The 25430-nt window shown below is 37.9% G+C and overlaps 1 protein-coding gene across 3 annotated transcripts in view; it reads right to left on the bottom strand.

Moving 5' to 3' along the window:
- LOC137058390 (chemokine-like protein TAFA-1) overlaps positions 1-25430 on the bottom strand; it is a 253145-nt gene that overhangs the window by 18042 nt on the left and 209673 nt on the right. For all 3 annotated transcript variants that reach the window (XR_010900675.1, XR_010900674.1, XM_067431643.1), the window contains exon 3: positions 24521-24661. Coding sequence is in view for 1 of the 3 variants with exons in the window: in XM_067431643.1 (XP_067287744.1) it covers positions 24521-24661 (141 nt within the window). In the remaining 2 variants the exon portion in view is untranslated. The remainder of the gene's footprint in view (positions 1-24520; positions 24662-25430) is intronic.

The following is a 25430-nucleotide window of genomic DNA, read 5'->3' as shown; positions in this document are numbered from 1 at the left end:
AGACAGAAAAATAAATCAATTCCATGGAAGAGAAAAATGATGGAAACACTGAGGCCCAGATTAAAACTCTGGCCTAACTGTGAGCATGAAATCTGAGCCTTCTTTGTAAAAAATGAATTGTATTCACAGCACTCATGAATGTACTGCGTGAGCAGAATGTAGCTAAATTCACACGTAGGACAGCATAAGAGCATGCTGTTTGAAAATTATCACATTAAAGTTCAAATTATATACATTTGATTATACGACAGTTAGTTCCCATTCTTCCGATTTAATTAAACTAGCCAAATTTTTCTGATATGTAATTTACTCAGTATTAGGGATGCAGTGATATAACATTTTTAGCTGATACTGATGACCGATTATTCTTTATATTTAAAAAGGCAATAACTGTTATATTGGCAGATAAATCTAAATCCACCATATTGGCAAAAGTTTTGGGACACATGTCTTTACATGCACATAAGCTTTATTAACACCCCATTCTTAATCCGTAGACTTTAATATGGAGTTAGCCCACCCTTTGCAGCTTCAACTCTTAATTCTGGGAAGGCTTTCTACTACCATTCTTCACAAAGGTCTTCTATCTTCTATCGGGTTAAGGTCAAGACTCTGTCTACGACGAAACAAACCATCATCTCCGCATGCATTACTATGCCGTGTGATTCTGCTTGAATGTCTACACCGAAATGAACCATGTGTGTGTTCACAAAGTAAATGGATTTATAAACATACATATTATGTTTTTTTGAAAATGTAAAAATGCAGAATGTTTCTAGTGATGTTTAGGTTTAGATGCAGGGGCAGTGTAGTGGGATGGAAGGAAACGGCGTTGATGAACACGCTAAAAAGCGATTATTATCTTAGTATGCCAAAATGGCATACGAATTGCCGTATCATACACCATTTCGTGAGATCAGTCTGTGGTCTACCACTTTATGTCTGAGTTGCTGTCGTTCATGGCATCTGATGAGAGTTTATTAAATTACAGTGAGGAGATGGGGCGGTGGAGGGATGCTAAAATAAAAATGGTCAACGAGAGAAGGGAAATCTGTTGTATAAGTACACCTCTTATCGTTGATTAGATTGATTAGCTTACCATGCTCCACTTGTGTTTAATTAGCTTTAATTATCTGACGTGCTCCCCTTGTTAATTAGGTTTGATTAGCTGACGGCTCTGTTGTTTAATTATCTGTATGGGCTCCTCCCGAAATTAGTTAATAAAACTTCACTAAGTATTTTCCTTCCAAGTGATTCCAATCATGTTTCAAGCAAATCAAAACCATCATGGTGAACAGTGCTCATCTGAAGTGTCTCAGCTGAAGGATTAGTCCATTGTTTATCAGCTTTGATATATTATCCACAATTTTTTTTTTAATTGAGCCAATAACGCTAACATTAAAAATGAACATATATCGACCGATATGGTGAGTTTCCATGATTTTGAAGTACATTGCCTGTATTTAAAAATAGTGAAAACTTTTTTTCCCCCGCTTTATCAACTTAAAACACAAAACTTGAAACAACATGACTGAACACAAAGTGATTTTCTCCAAATTCTGGAATGCTCCAGAAGACACTGCCTTTACTGCCAATTCTTAAATGTGTGGATACAGCAGAGTCAAAGTGAGACAAATGGTCTGATGTCTGCCGCAACAGCGCTTGACCCATCTGACAGATGGCTCGCTCTCTCCCTTTCCATCGCAAACTTGGCGAGCAGAAAAGAGCTCAAGAGAGAGGACACTAGGGTCAGTGCTTTTGCTCTCAGACTTTTATCTGTCTGGATCCACGCCAGACCCCGTTCAGGTGACCTTCTCAGCCGGGAAGCCAGGCCTTTCTCACCAGGCTTTGATCCTTATATGGTCCCCTACGGCATCTTGCCCTCTTCTGGATCCTCCCAGCCATCACAAAGTCACAGTTTCAGCAACTTTTTTGCCATCGTAGCCTCAGCAGGATAGTGTTTCCTCCCAGGAGAGGGCAAGAAAAAGTGGATTATTGGAGCAGAGCAGGACCCGTGGGGCCCAGGTCGCACTTTCCTGGTCATCCGTCTTCTTAGAGTCGCTGCCACACAGGAAAAAAGAGTAGGTAGAGGTTGACTCTTTTAGGCTGATTTGAGTTCATTTTATTCCAGTTTGTGTTGTAATGGTTTGTGGTTGCATTTAGAGAAGGTCCTTGATCATCCTAAGTGCTGTATGATTGGGAGCAGGTGCAGACCTTTTGACGTGCTTGTAGAGCTGTGACCCCGAGCAGCACACAGGTTGGCAGCGCTGTCAGATATCAGCCAATGCTGCTCGTCATCTGACATTAAATAAATCAAACTGTCAAAGGGTCTGTCATTAACGTCACACTTTGTTGTCCATCACTGATGCAGAGGTGACACTTACACACACGTACACATGCTCATTCAAAAGCAAATGTGAGAGTGACAAAGTGTCTGTCAATCATCTGTGGAAGGAAACACCTTGAGGAACCATAATGAGAAATGGTATGGTTGTTGGTCTCACTTAAAAAGAAGAAAAAAACCTGACAAGCACATTTTAAATGTAACAAATAATAATATATATAAAGTTATATACTTTAATATACTTATTAAATGTCGGGTATATAAAATATAATTATAATTTTAAATAAATTATACTTTTTAAAATATGAATAAAGCTTATTTATAACACATGGTTGATTATATGTTTTCACTGAAAATTTGAAATAATAATGATAAAAATAAAATTAAAATAAAAACTGGCAAGAAAATGCAACAAGATACTTAAAAAGATGTCTTAAAATAAAATACTGTAATAATAATAATAATAATAATAATAATAATAATAATAATAATAATAAAAAGAAGAAGAAGAAAACATTGCCAAAACCCTTTTTTTCAATATATAATGCCTTCTAAAAATAATAAAATTTGAATAATAAAATACCATTTAAAAAAATAATAATAATCTACTTAAATATTTTAAATAATCAAAATATACGATAAATTAATAGTGTTTGAGAATTTTCATAAAGCTTAATACAATGTACATTTGTGTTACTGTTATCGTTTACATAATCTTATGTATAAATAAACTATGTATTAAATGTGCAATTATTTTGTGTTCATTAACACACTGTTATTGCTATGTTATTTTTAAATTGTAAACAATATTTTTTTTCTTTCTTTTAAATTCTCATAATATATCTCACTGTAAAGCACTTTGGACAGTCATGCAAAATTATGCTCTACAAATAATGTTTGACTTGAGCAATAGATTAGTAACAGTAATATGTAAAATAGCTGCAATTACAGCATCTAAAAGAGCCAGATTTGAATTTTATATGACATCACTAGGATCTCCTGGATGGATTCATCAGCACACTGCATTTTCCCAACGTCACTCAATCGATCACTTCCAGCGGAGATTAAGAGCGCTAAGCAATTACACTTTAAATTCTCAAGCTTTTCTTGCAGGTGTTAATTCACAGTGCCGGGTCCGGATCGATGCATCAGTGCAGATAATAGCCATCCCCCTCTTCCCCCTCCCCCTGCTGTCCAGCACGTCATCAAAGTGAAGAATGAACTCACTCTTTAAATCCACTCCAGATACTTTTTCTTACTTTACCTGCACAGAGAAACTGTCTGTTAATGACCCTGTTGATTAAAAAAGGCCTTTGCTGGCTTTTGGTGTGGAAGGATCAAATGGGTTTCTTTTTTGAGTAGGCAAAGGTAACACTTGAAAAAAAGCCTTATAAGGTCAGAGGGCGAGCGGAGAAGCTCTAATGAACCTGGAGTGTAATTAACGGGGGCCGAGATCAGGTCCCCGTCTGAGGGTCAGAGAAGACCGACCTCGGAAGGAATGGAGCACCGTTAGTCGCCATTATTCAGTGTTTTACTTGGAGGAAGAAGTGTGGTTTGATTAGAGATTCAAAGAGCAGCGTAAGGCTTCTCAATCACGACCCTTTCAAAGCTTTCCCTTCTTAATGAATAGACCTCACAGTCCTCATCTTTTGTTCGATGGGAGCTTGTGTGTGTGTGTGTGTGTGTTCTTCTTAATGGAACACTTGACTCAGCCATGGTGTTATGACAAGTGCATTGTTTGGCCGATTATGCTGACAAACTGTCCACAGCTCTCAGCAAACGCACAAAACAATCTCTGAATATTTATAGGTGCAGAAATTTCTCAACACATAAATTATGCTATGTAAAATCAACTGTTTTGATGCCTGCTGCTAACCTACTTAAATCCCTGTGAATTTGTTTGACAAGTGAATTTTCTTTTCTGTTTTTACTTCCTATTTTTACAGGAAGTGTGGGACATATTGAAAGGGTGAGTCCCCTAATGGGCCCTGTCCTAAATGGAACCCTAAACACTGGCTTTGACAGTCAGGAAGCTTTCCACTGTGGAGCGCGCATCAGTACGGGAACTGCAAAAGTGCTCATCGAGGGCGCATACACATAAAAAAAAAGAAAATTAGGCCCCTATTGAAAATGTTTTAGTGACTGATCAAATCTAAATTTTTCAGTTGGCCAAATTGAATTTCTGTGAATTGATGCAATTTAATTCACATATATTCAATTTGGCCAACTACAACATTTAGATGTGATCAGTGACTAGAACATTTTCAATTGGGGCCTGATTTTTTTTTTTAAGTGTATCACATAGGGCCCTATTTTAACGATCTGAAACGCAGGTGTCAAAGCGCGAAGCGCAAGTAACTTTGTGGGCGGGTCTCGGCGCTGTTGCTATTTTCCCGGTGGGATAAATGGCTCTTGCGCCCGGCGCAAATCTAAAATGGGTTGGTCTGAAGTAGCTTCATTATTCATAGGTGTGGTTTGGGTGTAACGTGAATAAACCAATCAGAGCGGCATCCAACATTCCCTTTAAAAGCAGGTGCGCACGTTCCATTATGGATTGCTATTATTATGGCAGGCACATGTTCTTGTAAGAACAGCCCTTACGAAAAAAAAAAATATTGCAGTATTTTGGAAAATTTCATGCAATACATTAGGCAATATATTCACATATATGGGAATTAATATTTATATTTTTCAATATATTGCAATATATTGAAAGCGGCAATCATTTGTATATTTTGCAATATATTACATGAATATATAATATATTTTATAATACCATCAATATATTATTCCATATATTTACAATATATTCAAATATATTTCAAGTAGTCTAATATATTGGTAAATATATTTTCCTTTCGTAAGGGAGTGAAAGACAGAGAAGTTGAGTTGTATGTGGATGGGAGAAACCCACCCAAAATAGCGGTTAAACAGTTTTTTCAGTTTTTCAGTTGATTTTTTTTCCTGGTTCTTGACGGACAAACCAATTTGTTAGATGTCCTTATATACATATATGTCTTCCCACTATTGGACAAACAGGTCTAATCCTTAATTACTACAATAAGCCTGAATAATTTGTAAGCTAGATTTATGCCTATTTTTTCACATCTTCGTGGCACACCACAATGTGTTATAACTGTTGCATCTGTGTAGATTTCATGACCAAAGTGTATGCGCGTTGTGCACGCTATACATTATGGTCAAGCATGCGCCCTTAAAATAGCATAATGAACAACGCGCCACTGACTTTAGACCAGGTTTTTTTCTGGTCAGTGGCGCAACTGTTTAATGGAACAGCAAAATAGCACCAGGGATTGTTTGCGCGGAAACACGCCTCCTTTTTTGTGCTGAACCGCCCAGGGAGTGCAAGTTCATTCACTAGTTTAGCGACGTGCTTCTGTGGAGGGAAAAGCGCGCTTTGCGCGGGTGCAAAATAGGAATGACACATGCGTCGGCGTACAAAGTCAATTGCGCTGGGTGCAAGATAGGGCCCATAATGTTTTCATGCCCAACACGTCTGTGTATGACGGCAAATGTTTCTCATTGAAATAAATGGAGTACCCTAGCCTGACGTGGTCATACTCAATTCTAGTCAGTATATGAGTCTGAAACTGCTCCATTGGGCTGTGATTATGAGGCGTGTTTTAACCCAACCAGGAAAGACATCAATTGGACAGACCTACAACCAATCAGAGCAACGAAGTGACGCATTGTCAAATGTCAGAGCTCAACTGTCAATGTGTTGCCAAGTCCGCGTTTTTTTCTGCGGGTTATTTTCTATGTCTGCGGGTTGAAGCGACTATTATGTGATATATAGACCAATGAGTGCGAATTTTAGCAGGCAACCTTGCCAAAATAACACACATTTTACCCCCCAAACACCATTTTTTTCTGCAGTCAATGGCCCTCATTTATCAATCTTGCATAGAAACGGGCGTATATGTTGGCGTAAGATTCTGCTCCTCTCACCGCCTGATTTATAAAGCTGTGCGTACCCCCGCAATCCAGGTGTACGCAATACTTGCCCTTGATAAATGCTGCGGCTGAAAACGATCGTCATTAGAATAACACGCCCCTATAGATTCAAGTCTCTGCCTCCCCCACGCCCCCATATTACACCATGGACACACGGAAGACGGCAAAGAAGACTTAAAACTTATCCGACGTGGAGATCAATATCATCACCAGGGAAGTGGGAAAAAACTAAATTGTTTTATTTTATTTAAATCCCTATTTTAACGATCCGAGAACATGGTCTGAAGCGCATGGCGCAGGTGCACTTAGGGCATGTCTGAATCCAGTTTTGCTGGTTTAACGATGGAAAAAAAAAACAGTTGCGCACCAGGTGCATGGTCTAAAAGGGCTGTACCTAATCTCTTAATGAGCCATGGTTGTGTTTTGGGCAGGGCTGTTGCTAGGGAATTCTGGGCCCCCTGACAAAACATTGATGTGGGCCCCCAACGCTCTCCACTTATATTATATACGGTATAACGGTATATATAAGGTAACAGTAGGCTTATAAGATTTGGGCATGGAGTTGCCATGAACCTAATAAGGATTTCATACAAAATAACTAAACAGTTAAAAGGTTGGATTACCTGGATTAACTAAATTGAAAAGGTTGGATTACCTGCTACTTGTAACTTCAAGTATATGTATACTGATGTTCAAGTATACTGATAACAGTTCAATTACAGTGTTCATTTAGCTTAACTCAAATATTTGCAGTTAATATGACTTACCATTTTCTGTTAAGGTAACTCAATTATTTTCAGTTATTATAACAAAGTTTTAAGTTTTCACAGAACTTTAAAAATTAAGTACACATCCACACCTTTTTATGTTAACAAAACTCAATTTGTATTGGTTTGTGTTGTCATTGTTTCACCATGCTGGGTACTACCAATCAAAACTTTCCCATGGGTCCCTGTGCTATTTACTTTAAACCAGGTTTCAGCTGATCAAAGGTGCAGTCGTTTGCAGTTGCCTCAATATAGCAATGCGCCAACAATGCGCCTGAACACAGCTCGTTTTTCAGACCAGCACGCCCATAAGTGAACAGATGGGCATGAGTGCATTTGTTATTTAAAAAATGTAGTGCTGGATATGAAAATGATCAGCCTGACAAGCCAAGAGGTTTGGTCTGGAAACTCACCATTGACAGGGCTCAATCCGAGGGGCGGGATAAATGGTTGTCTTTCAAACTCCCTCTGCACGCGATATAGCGCTACAACCAACCGGAGCAACGAAGGTGAAACAGAGCTTGTTGATAGATTAAACATTCGCCGTATCCGGTCGGCAAAACTCAGAACTTTGTTCTTTTCTCAGAGAAAAGCTTAACTCCAAGTCTTCCAGAGTCGCGGTCAAAGCTGATTCGAAAGACAGCAGTTCGCCAGTTTCTGTGTTTACTAGAAGCACGAAAACGCAACTCGGCCGTCATCATTATGGCCCCGCCCACCGACTCTATACACGATGTGATTGGCCCGGCAAGAGTCAGGCGATTACAGCTCAGAGGGGTATTGAGAGTTGCTAAACGACACTTGCGGGCAGATTAGATTTGCTGCCGCTAGGGTGCGTCTAGATTTATAGGCTAGAAATTGATTTAACTGGCAATAAACACTTTTTTAGCGCCTGGCGTCGCATTGCGGTAGGTGTATGATGGGGGCCACAACCTCGCAATTGGGAAGAAATATCACAACTGTGATATATAAAGATGCAGTTGTGAGATATAATGATTTATAGTCACAATTATAATATTTAAAGTCCCAATTGCTTCAGTATCTTCATTTTCTACTCTGAGGCTGAAACGGCTTCCTAAAGAGACAGAAAGAGACATAGAAAGAGCAAGCAAGTGGAAAAATGAAAGTCTGTGTTTATTGGTGCAGAGTTGCTCTAATCCTGACCCGTCCTCTCTGCGGGCACCTGACTCACAGGTAGAGCTGTTTCAGAGGTGCTCAGAGGACTGTGTGCTCATGGATTCTGACAGCTCCATCCTTGCAGGGTGCCACTGATGTTCATTATTTCAGACTTCCATCAGACACCTAGCAGTCACAATACCGCCTCTGCTACAGATGAGCACTAAACGCTGTGTTAAAACATTGTTAGAAAGGTGAGAAGCGAATGACACCATAAACATGCAATTCATCTTCTGAGTTGGGGCAAAGTTTAATTGCGACTAAACAAACAGACAGAATATGCAAATGCTGAAATGCCATGAGAGCGGTGTAGTCATAATTATGAAGTTACACATAATGGTAATTAAAAAGCTTACATCCCGCAATGCCCTTGCTGGTTTTTATAGAGCCACGAGTCACCTCTCCTGATTGGGTTTGTGTATGAAGTTGTACAATTTGAAGAAAACATGTCTTGGAGAGCATACATAATCTTATACATTGTTGGTGTTTTTTTAGTGGGTGTGTTGATGAGCTTATGAAGTCATTTTCAACTCTTGAAGTGTATCTCGTATGTGTATGTTCCGCAGGGCTTCTATCAAATGCACCGTGACAACCTGTCATGCTCTGCATTAACGGCCCCTAGCAAAACATCAGTAGTGGTTATGGAAACAGAGAGTGCGCTGTGTGTGTGTGTGAGAGAGAGATAGAGCGAGAGAGTGTGTCTGAATGCAACAGTGAGATGTGGAAATTGGAAAAAAGGACAGAAATCAGCTCAAAATGAACAGACCGGATAAAAAAAAGTAGAAATGGCAGTAGACTCTCACACAATATTAGCATTAGCAAAAGATGAAACATTTATGAGTGTATTTCTGCTCTTCTGACCCTGCAAAATTGGGCCGAAAACTGTGTGTGAGTGGCACCGTATGTGTGTATGTGGTGAATAAGCCCCGCATTTGACATGTTAAAAGGGATGTTCTTTACTAAGAGTCTTGTTGGGCCTGACATAACTGGGACGCAGTTCTCCCTGTCAAAGCTAATAATCAATTCCCATGCTGGGATAATCTGACAGCACACTCCCACTAATGGTGCCACTGTCTATATACACACAGCTACATATCTCCCAAAACAATCATTCTCTAATCTAACTCAAAATTAGCTAATATACGTCTTCACCGCCTGTTCGAATGAAATATATTAAGGGATTTTCAGCACAGAGAACTTAATATTTTTACTTTGTTTACCCTTCAGGTGGAGTGCGGTGGTCATTTTTTTTGTTAAAGAAGCATCATTCCCTTTAGAGTTTTGGACTAAGTGGATTTTCAGAGCAATAACAACAACAAAAGAGCTTTGATAATAAAATTACAAGATTATAGGGGGAAAAACAGACACAATCTAAAAGTCTATCTTTCACAGACATGGCTTAAGACTAGTCCCAGACTAAAATGAATAATGAACTGTTTTACCTGAAAGCAACTTGCACTGAGATGTCTTAAAATATGTTTTGTTTGGTTTTGTTTAAGGCCTAATCCTTGCTTAATATAAGCCCTGTATATGAAACCAGGCTTATATCCTGAGGAGCAAATCACCCGTCTGTTTACGCTTGAATGTGTTTTAGCATGATTATGATAGTTGATGTCAGATTTTATTGCTGATTTGACATGCGTTATGGAAACAACAAAAAGCCATGCTGACATGACACCTGATCTATTCTAAGTTGGTTTGATGGACTTAGTTGGTTTAAGATGGTACCCCATCCTGGACAATCCTGTATTTAGCTGGCCTAGCCCAAAAAAAAAAAAAAAACCTAAATCAGCCAAAAGAGCAGATAAGACTAGCAAACCAGCTCTGGTCAGTTTAAGATTCAAGTTTCAGAGATTTAAATTGTCCCTATTATGCTATTTTAAAGACTTTTATTTTTGTTCTATCCATACCTTTGTCATCATCAAACTATGCCTTTGTTTTGAATGGGCGACCTCTAGCGGATGGAAAAGTTACATAATGCACCTTTAATAGACAGTTTTATACACAGTTTAATAGACACAGTTTTGCTCACAGCTGCTTAGCAGAACCATAATAGGGGCACTTTAACGCAAAAGTAGCTCATGGAACAAACTGTGCCTGTTTAAACAATATCCTCACACCCAAATCGTCACATAGTGATGCTTAGTCAGAATGCTTCGGCATCACTTTTTAATGCATTGGGTACCCTTTTAGCGTGATTTTTCAGTATGCAGGGTGCTACATTAATTTCAATGAGAAACCTTTGCCGCCATACAGATGTGTTGGGCATGATGAAATTATATGATTTTGCCATTATGACATGTTGGAGTGTGATTCTCAATTTAATTAGACAGCATAATTTTATTTAAATGTCTTTAATTTGTTATTTACGCTATTTAGACGCATTTGATCACGTAACCCAAACCCATCCCTACACCTACCCATTTGCGTGTTATTATGAACGCAAACAAAAACATAAAACATAGGATATAACACACATATACGACTACAAGCACAATTTATTCAGAAAGTACAAATATTCCAAGTGTTCTGAGGCCAAAAGATTCATTTGTATTTAGAAAATCTCCAAAAGCTATCAGCGTGTCCATCCGCCAAAGATCAAGCACACATTTCATTACGAAATGTTACATCAGCGTTGATAGTGAAATTTAATTGACTCTCGTATATCTCGTGACCAATTGCGTCATGACGTCAGCTTTGATTGTAAAATTTCATTGGCTCTCGTGTGTCTTGTGATCGATTGTGTCATGCTGAAGAGTCGGGTGTATCTTTTGAATGAGATTTGAGTGCGTGCATTCACGAGCGGTGGGATCATCATTTCAGCAATTTAAACATTAAGATCAACTCTGTTCAATGAAGATATCGTATGACTTGAGAAGGCTTGGAATGCAACATGAGTTAATACTTTTAAACTGTTTTTGGACAGTTTTTGCAATAAATACCTGTGACCAGTGCCGTCGCTAGTGGGTTGAAAGGTGGTGACGATCATAGGGGCCCCCACTGCCCAAGGGGCCCCACAAAATTCAGAAGCTATACTATTTAGGCCCCTGTTCTGTGAATAATCTTAATATTTGTATTAGTTGTATGCCTGAGATTTTAATGAAAGCCACAAAAACATGCAAATAGATTAAAGAAGTTTTTCAAATATCTTGCTCCTCCTCTCCCTACAAATGGTTCAGTCCGGTTTAGTATTTATTAATTAAATCAGTCAGTGACAAACATTAGATAATTTGACCCAATAAAATGGTAAGTCCCACCCCAGCTCGTGAACAGAACCAATCGTTTAACGATGAACTTGTTGATAGAACAGGAGACTGACTGACAGGCTAAAAATGTCGGAAAAAACAAACATAAATCAGGGTACCAGAAAAGCCTCGAAGAGAACGAGAGGGAGCCCAGGAGAGTTGCTGTATCCCAGTCGATTGAGACACTCTTTAAGACAGGTTAGTAACTTAGTATATTGTTATTTCGCTGTCACTGTCAGATTTACTTTCATGGGAAAACAATAATAATGCCTAATGTCATTACCGGCACCGCCTTCAAATTGATCAAATGATTATGTGGTCAAACTCCCTGTCTTTTTACGCTATTGTAAATAGAGTTTGTTTGTACAACGCATGTCACAAGCATTATGTACCTGCCGGCTGTTGATGAATTTTATTACAGTCAAGAAAACACGAATAACCTACAATACACTGCTCTTATGGATACATTCGCTTTATTTAATAATCTATTACACAGTTACATTGTATCTTTATGTAAACAAGACAAGTAATTCTTATAAAAAAGACAAAAGTCTTTACATTTGACTGCATTCTTGACAATTTATTTATGTTTACTTTTTTATTTTATTATTATTTAACAATTTCGTAGTTGTAAAAATGTCTATAAACATTTACCTTTTAAAATAAAGGGTTTACAACAACAACATCATCTTCTGTTACAAATAAACGGTCATAGTGACTTATTTATACTAAATATAATGTTCTGCAGCAACAGATGTGGCATCATCTGACACTCAACCCCATTCCAAAGATGACATGGAGGGTCAATGCAGAAGATACTCATTTTGTATATTAACTTGAATCACTTTATTTTTTTTGTATTTATAGTAGTCACATATATTTTAACTGAACTGAATTGGAAAGTATTGGTTTATTCTTGATTCAGAGCATGGTATTTGTTGCCTACAGAGCTAGGCTCCTCAACCCATCAAATGCATGAAAGTTTGCTGGTGTAAAGTAAAAACCTTTATTTACATTTATCTGATTTGTTATTTTGTAATAAACCCCTATGTGGGCCTCCATTCTTCTATATTGTACAGTATATGATTTGGGTGGTGGGGGCCCACATCAATATTTTTTTCAGGGGGCCCCAAATCCTCTAGCTAAATTTGGACTGTTATGTGTTTTATATTGTTTGGAAGTGGGATTAGTTGCTCCAAAATATAAAAACCGCCTATAAATATTCATAAAAATATACTTGAATTAAATGCAAATAATTAAATGTGTCTTGATCTGACGCATTAGGCGTACCCTGCACATCTGAAAAATTACACTAAAGGGGTACCCTGTGTGTTAAAAACTGACGCTGTGGGCGAAGGGTCCTGACCAAGCGTCAATATGAGTTGAGAGTGAGAATGTGAAATATTTTAAACATATTACTTTTATTTGACACACCGAACCTTGGTTTGCTTACCGTTCAGGTGGAAAGAGGTGGTGTTTTTTTTTAAGTGGAGTTTTAATAAAAGTATTTAATGAAATAAACATTCAAACTGGTTTGCTAGACTAGTTTCCAAACCTGTCTCCAAGCCTTTGATGGGGACAAGTGCCAAAATCCCCTTCTAAAACCAGGCCCTATTTTAAAACAGACCAATTAAAAACATACAAAGTAACGAAGTAACAACTTTTTTTTTTCAGCAAGATTTTTCTTCCCAAATGGCAATTAAATATTTTACACACATATTAGAGAGAAGGTGAATGTATTTTTTTTAGTTATTCCATTAATAACTTTGCCTAAACGACTTCTAAAAATTCAGATGACAAGAGGGCAAATGCTCTCCAAATTTAGCCACTCTCTCTTTGGCACGTGTGAAGGATGTGAACCCCATGCACACTCGCTGACAGATTTTAGTAGGGCGACACAAATTGTGTGAGTGTGTGTGTGTGTGTCTGTGTGTGTGTAACAGAGAGAGATGAGGTGGTAACAAACAGTGTGTTCTGCAAGTGTGTGTGTGGGGTGTGACCGTGTGCATAAACGCACTAGTGTGTGACAGCGGCAGTGTGTTTGAGTCCGTCCCCGCAGGTCCTCCCTCAGGTCTCCGTCAGGCTCAGCCGACAGAGTCGTTACTCATAAAGACAGTATTATTATCAAGCAGAAGATGAGTATATATTCAGGCCAGAGCACACATGAGGGAAGCAGGAACTTCCTCCACATCTGTGTAATTACACAATTGTTTCAATTTCATGAAGAAGAAACAGAGCAAGGCTTCATATACGCTCACTCAAACACTCCTGCAGCTGTTCATGTATCACTCTGATGAATAATAATATTGAGTTGGTTTACACAAAGACCAGACATGAAACACAGGATAGCGTTCAGACAACATAATGCAAATGGTTGTAGAATCACACAGTGGAAAACAAAGGATTGCAGGTAATTTGCCAATAGCTCAGGTCCTGGTTTGTGTTTTTCCTTAAACACCCCCTGTGGTGAAAATCAAGTGTTTAATGATGTTTATGTGGTAAGTCTATGTGGTGTTTTTAATATGCTTTCAGACAAACCATGTGCAAACCAAGCGACAACCTCCCCCAGTAAAAATACAATACATCGACTGTCTGCTATAGGGACAGACTCCAAAAGGGAGCAGAATCTCATTGAGCTCCATGTTAAAATGCCCAACTTTACAGCAGAAAATAAACATATTACAGCTAGGTACAAATTGTGGTTTTGGTCTATACAGCTCATTTTGCTCTTAATGACAACTGTGAGGGGGATGATTTTTTTATATAACTCATTCATTTACATTATATAAAGCCTTACATTTCTGCATATTTAGGGGCGTGGCCACTTTGAGTGACAGGTGGATAGCCGTTTGTCTGCTGTCTGTTAGTCATCACGTCCCCTCAGCTCCAGCCATGTGCCACCTCTTTGCCCATTGTCAGTTATCTGGGAGTGTCGCGCTGCCAAGATGGCAACGGCCAGCTCGACCCTAGTTTACGCTTCAGAACTGCTCTTCACAATCCTATAGGTGACATCACTATGAAGCAAACTCAACTACCAAGTCAACACCATTGCTGAATATTTTCTCCTTAAAACTGCAGTAAAACAAAGACAGTCAATTTGAAATCGTTGGTGTTTTTCATATTACAAAACTTTTATCCAATCATGTCAATGTGCAGACTGGCTTAAGCATATCATTAACTAGCTGTGAAGCAGGGGACTGTCTGACTCGGAGATGGCAAACAGGAACATGGTTTGTGTAATATTAGCAACACATTATAAGCTGTTTGATAACGTAGTCAAGCTTAAGGCTAATCATATTATTTACCGTCATGTGTTGTTGTAAAGAGTGATACTACAGCATTTACTACAGTAACTTAAATAAAAGTTGACCTGAGCTAGTGTGAGTGAGTGGAGGCGGGGATAATTTGCATATTCACGAGTCCGCGTATACTAAATGATGCAAGGGAGTAGAGTTACATTCAATATTTTTTAAGGCATGAAGATATTTGTTTTCACAGGAAAAAACATTTAAATTTGTAATTTTATGATCAAAGATTTCAAAGTATAAAATGATTGACTACAGGGGGACTTTAATAGCCCAAAAATAAAGGAAAATAGAGTAATATTATTTTCTCAGCCAAACCTTTAATTTGAATCAAGGATATATCTAAAATAACCAAAATTGTCTGCATTATTTCTGAGTTTTCCACTTTTAAATATGATTTCACTTGGTCATTCCTGTTCTCAAAACTTGTTTCTCTGAATCCACTTGAAAGGCGCATCAGTTATATCCCTTTAATTCACGATCTCCTCTCGGGTTCGCACAATGTCTTTTGGATGCACTCTTTGGAATCTTGTTTTATGGGTACTGTGAATTTAGACATACTACTCATGCTACTTTATAGTAAGGAAGTAGGTATATTCAGATGTTGGGGTGCCAATGCGTACATCCCAACTGATGCCATATGTCACATGACAAAGTCAACATGGGGGATATCCCTCATTAAAGGCAGTAATCGGTCAGTTCATCTTTATTTTTATATCGTTTTTTATACAATACATTGTTTCAAAGTATCTTTACAGTAATAAACTGCACAATAACAGAATCAATGATAGAACTTCAACAAATATGAGACAAATTCAAATTCTGCTGTAAAGCTGCTCTAAAAGACAAAAGCGTCATTATTCAACTCAGGTCATTTCAGTGTTGGTTTATTTCTGATCAACAACTGTGTAAAATTCAGCAATTATGAGTTTAATACAACTATAAAGAGTGCTACAATGTTGCAAAACCAATGTTGGATGCGACCAATGGAATAAAGCTTCTGTTTCGACCTGGCAACATTCAGCTCTGGTTTGCTGGCAAATTCTAACTCTCTGTCAGATTATACGTCAGAATTTTGCACCAAACACTGGACATATCTGTTTTATGTAACAGATATAGTCTAAACTTCACATTTACATGTGATAATCCAATTTTTACTCTTAGCACACACAGGACGCATATTTATCATCTGGTGATTCATATGTGCAACCATATGTAGATGACGACTGCATTGAGACAGTCAACCCCTCGCACATCACTGACCAGTGGTCTGTCAACTTCGTTCTTTATCTCACCTGCCCACATAACAAGCTGCCTGGCTTGATCGATATGCTAGCAGATGTGCGGGACCCAGCCCTCCCTGCAGGACACGCGCATAGAGGCGTGAAGTGTGAATCTTTCTTTATGCTATTACACAGATCACATCAGTATGCTGCGAAGAGACGCACAGCTCCAGCTCTAGTCCACCGTACCACCTTCAGTGCGATCTGCTGTGGAACAGGGTGGTGAAATTACCGCATTGAAAAGACAAAACAGTAGAATCTCAAGCTTGAAAAAGACTTCTAAGGAATGGAGAAAGCGATGTAGCACACAGAAAATATTTTTTTTTCTTTTGTTTTCAAGTTTTGTATTCTTCTGGTGAAAGGACACTGAAGTGCAATACTAATTTACCATTGATTTAGTATGTGTGTGTGTGTGTGTGTGTGTGTGTGTGTGTGTGTGTGTGTGTATGTGTGCGTGTGTTTGTGTGTGTGGGGGCATGTTTTTGTGACATATGAGGACACAAATGTGTATAATGACATGGGTATGACATAGGTAGGAGAGGGTGAAATATGAGGACATTGGCCATGTCCCTACTTTTCAAAATGCTTATAAATCATACAGGATTCTTTTTTTTTAGAGAGTAAAATGCAGAATGTTTCCTGTGATGGGTAGGTTTAGGGGCAGGGGCAGTGTAAGGGGATAAAAAATACAGTTTGTACAGTATAAAAACCGTTACGCCTATGGAATGTCCCCATATGTCACAAAAACAAACATGTGTTTGTGTGTGTGTCTGTGTATTTAATATATTTATACAACAGTTATTTCTGTTTTTCACCTTTTTCAGCTGTGCGATATTTTCCTGTTATCAGCACTGGAACTGCTGACTGTTTGTATCACTCTAACCCGTTCTCACTCCCAAGGCGTCAAAATCCGAAGCATGGTCAAGTGCCTTCTGCATCACAATGAAGACGCTAAAGGTGCCCCTTGGTGTCATTTTTCGACACGCTGGGTGCTCCATTAATTTCAATAAGAAACCTTTGGCGTCATACACAGACGCACTGGGTATGGGAATATGAAATGGTGTCATGGTGAAATAATTTTTTTTATTTATTTATTGAAATTATGTATTGGTTTATAATTTTGCCATTATGACATGTTGGAGTGTGCTTCTCAATTATATCAGCAAGCATAATTTCATTTACATTTATTTTATTTACGCTATTTAGACACGTTTTAACATGTAACCCAACCCCACCCCATCCCTAAACCTACCCATTTGTGTGAACATGATATAAAACACAGGATATAACATACGACTGCATCCACGAGTTATTCAAAAAAGTTAAATAATCCAAGTTTTCTGAGGCCAAACGATTGATTTGCATGAAGAAAATCCCCAAAAGCAAAAATCCCCTTCTGCATCCACCGACGATCATGAACACAACAAATTTCAAATATTGGCGCCCGTTACGTCAGATTTCATAGTGAAATTGCATTGGCTCTCGTATGTCTTGTGACCAATTGCGTCATTATGTCAGCATTGATTGTAAAATGTCATTCGCTCTCCTGTGTCTTGTGACCGATTGCGTCATGTTTAAGAGTCTTTTGAATTATTTGAATGAGATATGAATGAGTTCGTTCCCTTGGCAGCGGGATCATCATTTCAGTGATTAAGGGTGCGTTCACACTTGTCATGTTTGGTTCGATTAAAACGAACCCTGGTGCGATTGCTCGGTTAGTGCGGTTCATTTGAACATATGTGAACGCTGCCATCCGAACCCTGGTGCGCACCAAACAAGCGGACCGAGACCGCTAAAAAGATGGGTCTCGGTCCGCTTCCAAACGAACTCTGGTGCGGTTCGATTGATAAATGAACGCAACACGGACCAAAGACATGTAAACGGACCAAAAAACGGACGTATAATGTCACAAGATGCGACGCATAATGCAGCTGATTTGATGACGCGGAAAGATCGGTGTATCCAAAATGAGTAAAGTTAACGTTAGAGGGCAAACGTAGAGCAACGAGGAGGTGCCTCATCAATATTTGATCAGACGAGCATGTTTCGAAAATGCTAGAAAAAACACACAAAAAGCATACCTGGCTCTTCTCATCAAAGTTCCTGTGTTGCCCATTATTAGCAGGTACAGGCGACAGAACGGCCGTCTCTGCATAACGGAGGAAATACTGCTGCTGTTTTGAATGTTTTGAAAATTTTATGAGCTCTTCATGAGTTCTCAGCGGGTAAAATAATGCCACATGTACACGCATAAAATGATCACGTGTAATCCAGCACACAGCGTTGTTTTGAATGTTTTGAGCATTTCATGAGCTCTTCATGAGTTATCTGGTAAAAAAAATAATACCATATGTACACGCATAAAATGCCTGCGCGTGTAATCCGCACACAGCATTGTTTTGAATGTTCGGTAAGCAAGCACCTACGTCATATAAGCCGACCAATCAGGTTGTGAGTGTCTCCCTGTGCCTTTGGTTCGGTAACTTTAGGTTCGCTGTTAAAAATGCCCGAGTGAACGCTAAGCGGACCAGGACTATTATGTTTTGTTTTTGTTTTTTGGTCCGGACCAAACGAACCAAACGAAGCGAACTACAAGTGTGAACGCACCCTTAAACATCAAGATCAACTCTGTTCTTCACATGAAGACATCGTATGACTTCAGAAGACTTGGAATTCAACATGAGTTAATACTTTTATACTGTTTTGGCCAGTTTTTGCAATAAATACTTGTGACTGTACATTTATTTGTCTGTTATGTGTTTTATATTGTTAAGATGTGGGTAGGTTTAGGGAGTTGGGTTAGTTGCTCCAAAATATAAAAGTAACCTTTAAATATTAATAAAATCATGTCTGCTTTTACAAACGCAAAGAATTAAATGCGTCTGCGTTAAAATGCGTTAAAATGAATGGAGCACCCAGCGCATCGAAAAATGACGCCTATAGGGGCACCTTTAGTGTCTTCATTGTGACGCGGAAGGCACTTGACCATGCTTCGGATTTTGACGCCTTGGGAGTGAGAACGGGTTGATCACTCTGCTTGCGACGACTGTCATGGTGGTCGAGCAAATCTACCATATTTATTTTTACAAATACTACTGTTATTGTGTCACGGAATGTAGTTTTAATAGTTTCTGTCGAGAATGTAGTTTTTTTAGACCGTATGTGACTCATATACAGAGCACCTATTTACTATGTGTTTAGACTAGGGCTGTCGATTTAACACGTTAGCTAGATTAATTTATTACGGTAAAAATGTGTTAAAATTATTAGCGTATTTATCGCACATGCCCCACCCTAGACCTACTTAGGTAATCTTACATTAGGTCTTCATTCAGTTGATTGATGAAGAAAATGGTGCAGGGCAACAACTCAGTGTGTGATGAAGCCTATAGAATGCAGTTAGAATGTCCATAAAAATCAAGACATGAGGCAAAAATTTACACTGGGCATGTTTGTTGTGGTCTGCGTCAGAGAGTGATTGTTCCCGCTGGTGTTATGTACTGCAGGCTCCCTGTCGCTTGTATTTAAGGTAAATCACCAACACTATCATCTCTTACATGCTTTTTATTGAACTAAATACAGCCATCTGATAAAACGCATGCGCAGGATACTTTTCTTTCACCCAAGTCTGGGTTGCTTTTACATTCACGTGAAGCGCGGGACAGTTTGACCGCACTCAGACCATCTCCTTCATGCGGTCTTGAATTCAGCACCTCTGAGGTCCGCATGACAGCTTTCACATTACCAATTTTTCATGTGAACCGGGCCCTGTTTCAAACTAAACTGCCAGTGTGAAAACACCCTCACATTTACATCATGATATATAAGCTGTTTTCTGCATGCATATGATACGCACTTAATGGCATATTATACGCACAAACCACCCACGCACCCAAACAGCGTATTCCATATGCCAAAATGAGTTTTGGAGTATACATTCCACGACATTGCACACTCGTACTATTTATACGCATATTTGTGAGATCCGGCTGCAAAAACTGATCTTACACAACAGTTTAAAAAAATAAATAAGTTTTGCTCAGTGTTGCCACTGGAAATATAAAGGAAATATAAATATAATGGAAATATAAAGACAAAGGAGAACTATTCATCTCCAACTCTGAGCAATACACAGTGGCATTTGATTTCTGAATCCGTGTTTTCAAAGAATCGGATGAACCAATGATTCAATGTGCCACTGTACGTCCGACTGATTGCACCTTATCTTATCTATGCATCATATTTTTATTCCTTTTATAACTGTTTTAGTTTACCTTTGTTCTTACCTTTGGTTATTGTTATTATATATATATATATATATATATATATATATATATATATATATATATATATATATCATTATTTTATTCTTTTTAATTCTCTTTATAACTGACATATATTTCTATTTCTTCTGCATCTGTTGATTATTATTTTTGGTTAGGACTGTCTGACTGGAAGACATTGTAAAAGGAGAGCAGTGTGCTTCGCTTCACTCTTCTTGTGTAGCAGACAGTGTAAAGAAGCTGCTCCATCTCTTCCAGCTCAGATAGGAGTAGCCAAATTTAGAATCAGTCAGATGGGGTATATTAATCACCTTTTTATTTGTATTTTTATGACTATTTTAATTATCTATGTTTTTATTTTAATTCTTAAACATGGTATTCTTATTTTTTATGCATATGTTATCACTATTTTAATTTATTTCTAAGTAAAACACTTTGAATTGCCATTGTATATAAAATGTGCTATATAAATAAACTCGCCTTGCCAATATACCATAAAGAGAACCATTTACATTTATCATTTTCATAAAGAGAACTTCCCTCCTGAATTAACAAGTTAAATGAATGAACGAATGACTCAATGACTCAGTTAGACATTCATGGCAGTTTCTCATTTAGATATTAACAAAATATTAATAAAAACAAACATTAAAGGTAAAGTTTACCCAAAAATATTTCTTCCCAAAGCTTTATGTAATGTCTTTTAGATTTGTTTACATAAAAATTACCTTAAATTATCTTTTAGGAGTTATGTAATTTCCAAAAGATCCCTAATTTCTCAGCTAAATTTAATGTGTGATTGATTTGTGATCAATTAATTGTCATGTGTAATTAATTAGATAAAAAAATTAAATTGCTTGACAGCCCTAGTTTAGACGTGTTAAGCGAGCTCCAGGTCGTCAGTGGCCGTTCAGTGTAACGTACCTGCCAAAAACATTTTCATCTCGGCCAGTCCTTTGGGAATTTGCCACTGGCTTGTATGTACATAATGGTTAAATATAATATATAATTTTTTTGGGTATATCAAACGGGCAATCCTTGATCTTATTAACTTTTTTGGCAAAGAGCATAGTTTCAAAAAATATATTTTATTTAATTGAAATCCGTAGGCTACTATAAAGCTGCTTCTGTACTTTTGAGTGTTTATTTTCTATTGTACAAAACTTCTTTCACATTTATAAGGGCTAATATATTTTATTTAAATATTATTGATCAATAAGTAAAATTTTATAAAAATAACAAATAAAGTCCTTTTGAGTGAGTAGCATGCACTGAAAAAAAAGGAAAACACACATTGTCCAATTTATTTAATCTTATTATTTGCAATCTACACAACAAAATTGTGTTTCTCTTCTGAACTTGATTTCTTTGCTTTGGATTAATGTAATTCTCTTAAATGTGCAATCTACTAGATTACATTATTTGGGGTAAATGTGAACCAATCAAGTACTCGAACATGATTTTTGCTGAAATGGTGGTTCCCAGCTTGCTTTGCTTGGGACTTGACGATAAGAGTAAAATTGTTGAACTTAAGTGTAATTTTATGTGTTTTTTTGTGCAAAATTAGATTAGGGGGAGATTTTATATTTTTAAATAGTGTTTAATGGTTAATTATGTTGCAATAATTAGAACCATTTAAATTTTACTAGGTTACCATAGTGGAGAAGAGCGGAGCGATTGCTTAGGCGGCATTAAAGAGCATTTCATTCATAGCACTTGACATGTTCATTATGTGCTATTGCTGACTAACAGAATGAAAGTTAGTCAGTAATAGGGCTGAACGATATTCTGTTTTAACATTGACATCGCGATGTGCGAGTGAGCGATAGTCACATCGCCGACACATGCGATGTGAAGGGTAGTAGTCCATGGTGTATTAAGAGAACGGTAGCACACATAGATATGTATCCATATCTATGGTAGCACACAGTAAACACGAGTTTGTTGCTGGAGTGACATGCACGTCCCACATACCTGCACAGTGATTGGTTCGCTGTGCCGCTGCTCACCCCCTCACGGCCAAACATTCACCGCTAAAATGCGCGACGAAGAGGATCCACCGCAAAAAAAAAAAAGGTTTCGTACCAGAAATCATCTTTTTGGGACTATTTCAGCTACAAAAAAGAGGATGTTGACCAAAAAGTGGTAATTGCATGGAGTGTCAGAAAGTTGTGGCCACAAAACCAGAAAACACCACCAATTTGTCTGATCACTTAAAACTTTAAACGGTACCACAGAGCTCTTTACGATGAATACAAAGCAGGGCTCGACATTAACGCTTGTCCGCAAGTGAAAGAGAATTTTACTTGCCTGACGGACAAGAGCCTCATTAAAAGAAAAAATAATTAGCGAATCACCAAATGCAAGAATGTTTGTGCATTAGTGTAAGTGGCGATCGATAGTGGATAATAATAATATAATGAACTGACGATAATAAGGTTGCGCTGTTGACGCTCGTGCAGTCTCTTGCGGAGAAATTACAACACTTGAGTGTTTTCCTGAATAGCCTACCATCATGACTGAAAATGACACTCATTTCATATGTCACTTACATTTTAGATGCAACATTTATTGTTTTAGTTCTATTTCAGCCGTGAAAATCATTCACAGCAGACCCGTAACGCGTCTCACTCACAGCAACAAGTGTGTTACTGAACGATTCAGCGTTTGAATGAACGACTCAGTGACCCACTCATTAAGACGGTCACCTGCTGCCACCTACTGGAGGTTTAGTTTCATGTTTACACAAACTTTCCAACATTTATTTTTGTCACTTGTAATGAAGCTTGCTTATTAGTGAAATTATTAATATCATGGAATTGTAATTATTGACTTTAGCCTGGATTGATGGCTCTCAATAACGCAATATATATCGTTGGGGGAAAAAATATCGCAATGTGTGCCCAAGGCAGCGTGTAAAAGCGTTTTTGAGTATAAATATGCAGCTATAATGCCTGTAGGTGATTTTGAATTTTATGTCAATGTACAATGGCTACACACTTAAAACTGATCGTAGTGTTTAAATCTTTGTAAGACTGGCCAATGGCAAGGGAAACTCCGAGAGCCCCTCGTGGTCGGGAGCATTTCCGTTGTGTTGTGGCGATTTCGTTGTGTTGTGGCGATTTCGTTGTGTTGTGGCTTGTTTCCGTTGTGTTGTGGTTTCATTTAGTACGGCTGCACTACTGGGCCACCGTATCTTTGTCCTTTAACAGTTAAGGGAATTCCCCATGACAGCGCTAGTCAGAGCATAAGTAAAGTTGCGTCTTAAGTTGTTTAAATTAAAACTATGTTATTGTTTCCTTGTTCCGTTCCGTTTCAATATAAAAGTTGATGTAAGTAGTACTTAAGGCCACCTAATATAAAGTGGGGCTATAGGTCTCACTTTATATTAAGTGTCCTTATGTACTATTTACTTACATCATAAATAAAAATGATTAGGTACAATGTGCTTATTGTGTTAGTTTTTTATTGTGAAACACATTTGATGCTATTAAGGAGGGATACGGGAAGGTTAGGAACAGGTTTGGTGGTATGGTTAGGTTAAAGGGTGGGTTAAGGGGCTAGGGAATGGTCAACAGTGTAATTATTGCACTAATTACAGAAATGACAAGCAGGTATTTTACATAGCAGTTAATATAAAGTGGCACCATGCATACACATGGACATCTTGAGCCTCAGGCTTAAATATTAGGTTGAGCTCATATCGTGAAACGCACACACAGTGTATTTGTACATATATTTTTTTATACATATTTGTTTATTTGTTCACAGAGGGTTATCTTGATTTAGAGGAGAGGTCATATTGGCCCTTTGGCATTTGCGTCAAATTTGAATAAATCCTCTAAAATCACATCAAGGTGACAGCTAAAGCAAAATGTCATCTGAGGGAAGCTTTGAACGTCTGTTATTCCAAATTATGCTTGTCTAAACTTATAATAGGCATTCTATAATAGGCTTTTGCATAGTCAAATGTCTCTCATAATACACCTGCTGTAGGTAACAAAGAAAATAAAATGTTCTTTATTACAGAACATTTCACTGCATCCAATAATGGGGAAAAAAAGCATAATTCTGCACATATATGGTGCAAAAGTTTGGGTAAGGTGATGCCTTTTGACTGTTATGAGTCATATCTGGATTCCTACCGTCTACACAGGAAGGTTTGTTCCGTGTTGTGCCGGCCACTTTTCCCGGTAAACACGAGCACTTGACCGTCTGGGAACGTTCCTCGATGCGGTTCTTGTTGCAGCATCGGTGCGCTGCGATAACCTCACATGTTCCTCCCTCTGTGGATGCAGACAGACACGTACATCAGTGGCACATATGAGATACTTCACCTTTGACCCATTATAAAGATGCACATATCTCAGCTTGATCTGAAGCATTTTGATACATGACATGCATCAGAAACACATATTTCAGTAACACACACAAGAGATAAAAGCAAATCAGTGACAAGTACACATTACTGAGGTCAACAGTGAGAAAATACTGATTTTTAACCTTTAACTTCCAATATCTGACAAAAACTGAGCAACAAGAGAAGCCTAGTTTATATTTCCATTTAGATTGTATATGAGTAAAAATAGGTTTTGGGTTACTTTACAGGAGGGGGGTCTTTTGGAGGGGTCTGCCAATAAAAAATTTAGCTAAACCTCAATGTTTAATGTTAAAGGAACACTCCACTTTTTTGAAAATAGGCTCATTTTCCATGTCCCTTAGAATTGAACAGTTGAATTGTACCGTTTTTGAATCCATTCAGCTGATCTCTTTATCTGGTGGGCAGCACTTTTAGAATAGCTTAGCATACATCATTGAATCAGATTAGGCCATTAGCATCGCACTCGGAAATGACCAAAGACTTTTATAATTATATACTATAATATTTTTCCTATTTAAAACTTGACTATTCTGTAGTTACATCATGTACTAAGACCAACAGAAAATTAAAAGTTGTGATTTTTAGACCTATATAGATAGAAACTATTTTCTCTTTGTTTTCAAACCTCAAATAAAGATTCAAACGGTAATGAATCAGCGGATTGATTCATGAAT

This window comes from Pseudorasbora parva, chromosome 22 (genome assembly GCF_024679245.1).
Source record: "Pseudorasbora parva isolate DD20220531a chromosome 22, ASM2467924v1, whole genome shotgun sequence".
Classification (NCBI taxonomy): Eukaryota; Metazoa; Chordata; class Actinopteri; order Cypriniformes; family Gobionidae; genus Pseudorasbora; species Pseudorasbora parva.
The sequence above is the reverse complement of the archived record's forward strand: the minus strand, read 5'-3'. Positions and strand labels throughout refer to the sequence as shown.